The sequence below is a fragment of the Henckelia pumila genome, chromosome 4, assembly GCF_033568475.1.
Source record: "Henckelia pumila isolate YLH828 chromosome 4, ASM3356847v2, whole genome shotgun sequence".
NCBI classification, from domain to species: domain Eukaryota; kingdom Viridiplantae; phylum Streptophyta; class Magnoliopsida; order Lamiales; family Gesneriaceae; genus Henckelia; species Henckelia pumila.
The window spans coordinates 32,350,911-32,357,171 of NC_133123.1; the positions used below are offsets into that span (position 1 = coordinate 32,350,911).

The 6,261-nt window shown below is 39.3% G+C and overlaps 1 protein-coding gene across 2 annotated transcripts; it reads right to left on the reverse strand.

The window, feature by feature from the left end:
- Positions 1-3,803: 3,803 nt before the first annotated feature.
- LOC140865458 (uncharacterized) lies at positions 3,804-5,935 on the reverse strand. 2 transcript variants are annotated; one of them, XM_073270112.1, is made up of 3 exons: positions 5,768-5,935; positions 4,412-4,903; positions 3,804-4,273 (listed from the first exon to the last, which is right to left on the reverse strand). In XM_073270112.1, exons 1-3 carry the CDS (start codon positions 5,816-5,818, stop codon positions 3,917-3,919), a joined length of 900 nt encoding a protein of 299 aa, XP_073126213.1. In that variant the 5' UTR covers positions 5,819-5,935; the 3' UTR covers positions 3,804-3,916. The 2 variants fall into 2 exon arrangements, with proteins under 2 accessions (XP_073126213.1, XP_073126212.1); XM_073270111.1 differs by having other exon boundaries at positions 3,804-4,903.
- Positions 5,936-6,261: the final 326 nt, after the last annotated feature.

Genomic DNA, 6,261 nt, shown 5'->3' on the forward strand with positions numbered 1-6,261 from the left:
ATCCCAATACTCTCAGCGGACAAATCAACTGCATAGATAAGGTAGCCTTCCCCGCCAGACTCCATAGCTCGACAGGCTCTCAAAGATGATACCAAAGGCATCGGGGGTTGCGCTCCCTCACCATAGAAAAACCAGCTCTCACTCCCCTCCGGATGAAAGCGTACTAATCTCTGATAGCAGTCCACTGAAGCTCGATAGGTAGTCAACATATCTATTCCCAGAATGCAATCAAAGTCGTCCATCGCCAAGACCATGAGATTCGCTAACATAATGTTCCCTTCAAACTCTAAAGGGCAACCCATCACTAGACGCTTAGCCAAAGCAGATTGACCCGTCGGAGTAGAAATAGACATCACTACGTCTAGTGCAATGCATGGTAACTTATGCCTCTTAACAAAACGTGCAGAAATGAAGGAATGAGATGCACCAGTGTCAATAAGTACAAGAGCAGGTATACCATAAAGCAGAAATGTACCTGCGATGACTTTCTCATTCTCCTCCACAGCCTGATCATGTCTCAGGGCAAACACCTGGCCAGAAGCTCGTGGCCTCAAATGAGAACTCCCAGCAGACTGTCCCTGCGACCTCTGCTGTACGGTGGCCTGAGAACCCGATCCTGAACCAGAACCAGAACCGCCTCCCCCAGACAGTGGACAATCCCTCCGGATATGACCAGTCTCTCCACAACGAAAACAAGCTCCAGAAGCTCTACGGCACTTGTCGGATGAATGGTTCTTCCCACAGTGATCACACTTGTCCTTCTTACCGTAACGGACAACACCTCCAGAACCAGAGGAAGAAGAAGATCCAGACTTCTTGAAAGTTTGGGCACGGGGACCCAAAGAACTAGCAGGTCTCGACTGAGAGAAAGACTTGTTCCGCCGAATGTTGTCCTTCGCCTGGTGACAACGGCTCACCAAACCCTCGTAGGACATGTCGTCGCCAACCGCCACACGGTCATGGATCTCAGGGTTAAGGCCCTGAAGGAACAGATTATACTTCATCTCTGAGCTATCAGCAATCTCGGGGCAATAGGATAGCAGATCAAAGAACCTCTGCTGATACTCATCGATAGACATGGCTCCCTGTCGCAGACTCAGTAGCTCGCCTGCCTTCGTCTGACGGAGTACAGGAGGAAAATACCGCTTTTGGAAAGCTGTGCGGAACTCGGCCCAGGTGGCCACTCCTCTCGCCGCAACAAAAGGTGCAGAAGTAAACCTCCACCACCTGCGCGCACGCCCATCCAGAAGATAGCCAAGGGTCTCCACCTTCTGCTCCTCGGTGCATTGGAAAGTCTGAAAAGTCGTCTCCATGCGGTCTAACCAGTTCTCCGCATCCTCTGGAGACTCACCTCCAACTAAGGGCTTAGGACCCATAGCTAAGAATCGACGCACAGTGAAACGCTCGTCGTCATGGTGACGATGATGCCGTTCTCGACGAGGCTTCCGGTTGGCATCACCCCAACGCCCACCAACACTGCCGTGAGAACTCTGGTCGTCACGATTTGACATCTACAAAAATACCTCAAGATGAGACTAAATCCCAAGAATTCTTTTGCATGCTCTGATACCATAAATGTAGTGACCCTTACCCGGATCACCTACTAAACAGAACTTATGCATGCAATTAACTTAATTAAACAGATATCAGAATAAAACTGCGGAAACCAAAAATATTATACAATCCCAAGTAAAGGAATCTGTAATTTATCCAATAATATACAACCAAATCGAATAGCTGTCTAAACCCAAACAACAGTAATAAAACCTAAGCGAAGCTCCAGCTGGCCAACCACTGACTAGCCCCTCCTGGATCCACCCTCCTCGTCCAATCGCAAACCTGCCCCATGGAATAGGGTGTCCAGAAAATACAGAGTACGAGACGTGAGCATAAAACGCTCAGTGCGAGAGTATGAGTATACATGCATGCAAAGTGAACTCCCTATAGACTCGAGTTCAAGGATCAGATAACAGAGACAGACCGGGCCCTGGTATGTAGCACGCTGTGCCGTCGCTTCAGGAGGTGGCTCCCATACCGAGATAACCGTGGATACATCGGACCCAAATCGATGGAAGTCCATCCACTAACAGGATAGGGTACAACCCTACTAACAGACATCTCGAAAGAGATACAACAAGATGCAAATGAATGCCGCATAATATAATGGCATATAAATCATGCAGTCACATAATACATGCATACTCAGTCAGGATATCTCGAACAGTACTTTCATACCTCAAAACAGAGCAAGCTCTACCAACTCTAGGTCCACGCCTATAGTCTGCTCTACACTGCCAAATGATACTACTATCATTAAAGTGTTCTAAAAGCCTTAACTAAGCTATTGCATACTCCTAAATATTTATAGGAAGCAAAAGCTATACCTTCGTCCGTCGTTAGCCCTTTGATGTCGATGCCTCCAGAACTTGGGCACAACTCCGCTACGACTACCGAACGCCTCGCCGACCTCCGGACCAAGCCTAAGAAGACTAGAACAGCTCCAAAAGGACTAAAAAGGAAAGGAGAACTCGGAATTGGCAAATGAAAGTGAAGCCTCGGCCTTCTATTTATAGACAACGATCGGAACGTCCGAACCTCGATCGGAACGTCCGATCCTGCCATCGGAGTTTCCGAAGATCCTGATCTGACACGTGTCAAAATATCACTTGTTGACTCCGGATAGGGGTGATCGGAGCTCCCGGTCCTGATCGGAGCTTCCGATCTAGCCACACGTCATGCCTGACGTAATATCGATCGGAGCTTCCGATCCTGTTCGGAACTTCCGATCTCACCTTCGGAGCTTCCGAACTCTACCCAAATAATTATGATTAATTCCTTAATTACTGATTTTGGTTACGGGCTACTACATATTCAATCTGCAAAGAAGATTTCTTCCGTCTGATAACTTCAGATCTTTCGAGCAGATCAAAGTCTTAAGCAACAAAACTTATGTCTGATTTTCGCAAATCAGATCGAAGAAACTTTAAATTTTAAATAGTGTATTCACTTCCCTCTACACGTATTTTCGATCCTAACATGGTATATTAATGGAAAAGGCTAGTAATTAATTAATAAATGAAGTGAAAGATAACAAAGTAAAAACACAAATAAAACTGATATATTTATAGGTATAATAAATAATAATATATGTGAGTTTTTTTTAATACATGAAGGGTTATACATAATTTTTGCAGTTCTCCATTTATTGTATTCAAAAAATTATAGCATAATTTTCATGATGTAGTTAATAGCGATTTATTGGTAAAGGAGTATAAAAATTATTACTATGCATTTGGGACAAAAAAACGTGACTTATATAATTGAGACGAATGAAGTATTTTTTGCCATCCAAATACTAATCATAAAGAAAAACAATAAAAATAATGTAGGACCGAGTTTATGACGCTTACCAATAGCTATAGCTGCTGGTGACGGTACAACTCAAATATTTTAAATTGCACAACAACTCAAGCTCCACGTTTCGAAAAAGTTTCTGAATTAGAAAAAATGATTATATTAATGTTAAAATAAAAACCCTAAAATTGTTATTAAATTCAATATCACTCATGTTTGTGCTAATAAATAGATGTATAAAATTTTAATTTTTTTTATTTAAAATAGTGCATGATATATATATTTTAAATAAATCACTTAATTAGTTGAATATACACATAAATAAATAATTGAAAAAACATATTAATTTTGTAATATTAATAAAAAAGAATAACCATGTAAATTCACAAATAAACTAACATATTATAATAATAATAATAATATTAATAATTATAATAATGTCAGTCCACTCAAAATCCACCTCCTAAACCAACCAGACTGTTCACATGTGCTTGAAAATGGTGTTCGTTTGCTTTGGTGCAAAACTCGATCGACCGGATTTCTCTTGTTTTGAGATTATAAGCTATTGCCTTTGACGGGCCCTTGAACCCAACACCAACACCTCCCTAGCTTCTAACCAACCGTAGGGAGACATTGTTTTCCCTTCTTCGCAAGACAAGTCTTCAAATAAGTGACTCACGGGTTTCAAATCAAGCCTAAGCATCATCATCCATTCTCCCATTTCTAGATTCATTTCCCAAACATCCAAAATAAAAACATCGGACTGAGCAACATATGATAAATTACTGCCCATTGCTAGAAATCTTCCGCATAGTTTTCGTCTTTTCGGCGGTCTAGGGAACAGGCGAACAGCTTCAGTTTCAGCATTGAATGTCAAAATAATTTTTTTGCCAAACCAGTGTACATAGCCTCCAGTGACCTGCATCTCCAAAGAAACTAAAGGTCTCTCAGTAGGGAGAACCAAGGGTACATCAATACACCTCCAAACTTCATCAGTTCCAATAGTTAGCACAGCAATTCGTGCCATCGAACCAAAATTTTTACTACAAGCACGTACCACTTTATACTCCATGGAAGCCTCAGCAAATACCAAAACAAAACATGAATGATCTTTCATTCTATCAAAATATGGAGGAAGAATGGTCCGTTGCTTTGTCAAGGGATTAATAAGACATAAATTATTACTGGATTTGGAATCAGGGACCAACACTAAACCATTGCAGCTAGTCCATATTAGCTCCTTAAACCCCCAGTCAAGCTTGCATATCTCAAGGCATCCTCTTCGCATTTCCACATAAAAGACATTGCGGGCCGAGTTCAAGTCCTGGATTAGAACTCCACTGGTTGAATTCCGAAGATGGTGGTAGATGAAAACTCGGGAATGGACGATAAGGTTCCATTCTCTGCAAACACGCCTCATAACATGATGTAAGGCTTGAGCTGGAAGCTCTAAAAGAAATTGGAACACGAGTTCTGGTGGAAGATGTCTGGTTTGTCTCTTCCTTGCGCACCTCTTACAGCAACAGCGAATGTAACGGTCCATAGAAATCTGTGCATCACACGGGAGAACAATACCGTGGTTAACATAAAACTCACTTCCTTTCTCCCCTCAAATTCAATAAGATATGGTGGCAGAATCAAATGCGAGAGTAATCCCGAAGTAATCACAAAGCTGGATACATATTAATACAGTCATATGAACATTTGCGTAAAAAAGATTTAAACTTTGGCAAGATAAAGCTGAATGAATGTAAAAATTGGCCCCATTTGGTATCAAAACCGGTCAAAAAAAACATTTTTTTAAAAAAAGTGTTTTTTAATCTAATAATGTGTTTGAATGACCAAATAAGTGCTTAAAAAACATATTTTTAAGTCAAAAAATAGCTTTTTCAAAAGCCAAAAAATATAACTTAAAAAAATACTTATTTTAAAAAATCTTTGCAAAATCCAATCGAGTTATTGTATACAAAAGTCTGGCTTAAAAAAGCACTTTAGTCAAGTTTTTTAAAGCATTTTTTATTAAAAAAAATCATAGCAGTTTTAGCTTTTAAAAAAAAATCTCTTATTTAAACTTAAATAAATCAAACATCTATATTTTTAAGAAAAACAAGCTAAAAAAATCACTTATTTGAACTTAAATTAATCAAACATCTATGTTTTTTTAAAAAATACTTTTTAAAAAAAAAAATGTTTTTTTTGTTCACTTCGCTAACCAAACACACTCAAAATTGAAACCCAATTAATCTGTGAACGTTTGAACAAAAAGATTTAAACATATTCTCAAAAAAAAAAAAAAAAAAAAGAATTAAACTTGAGCAAGATTTAAAACGTGAAATTTTCAAGCAAGCATAACGAGAAACGCCCGAAGAAGACTCGAAAGTAGAATAAATCGATTGTTCTTTTTCACCGTTACCGCTGTATTTGTTTTGCTGGCATCTTCCTTGACATAATTTTTCCGGGCCATGGGCGGCGGTTGTGATTGGGTGGTCGGGGGTGGCACAGCCGCAAGGATTTCTGTTGACGGCGGAGGGGGTATACGGGATAGTTACCCCAAAGGTTTTTACGGTGACTTTGGTGAGAGGTTTTTACACGTACATAAGATCCTTGAAATTTATTGCAAGGAATATTTTATTTCTAAAATTTATAAGTTTTGAAAAAATTTATTAAATATTTTTTGTCTTTTTTGGACATTAAGTAACTTTTATATAAGTTATTTATTTTCTTAGGTAAGTTGATTTGAGATATTGTTAAGCTTATTAGAATATTTATCATATCATATCTAATGTATATCTTTTTTTATTTGTGTATATTTGATATGATCAAATCAAAAGAATCATACGCCTACAAGAAAATATGTGAAGAAAGATTTTTGTGCTATTTAAGGAGATAGACATGCAACAAGGGAAG

Coding starts and splice junctions, on each gene's coding strand:
- LOC140865458 (XM_073270111.1), bottom strand. CDS start 5,818: ATGGCCCGGAAAAATTATGTCAAGGAAGATGCCAGCAAAACAAATACA. Junction 4,904..5,767: donor CCAGCAAAACAAATACAGCG/GTAACGGTGAAA, acceptor TGTGATGCACAG/ATTTCTATGGACCGTTACAT.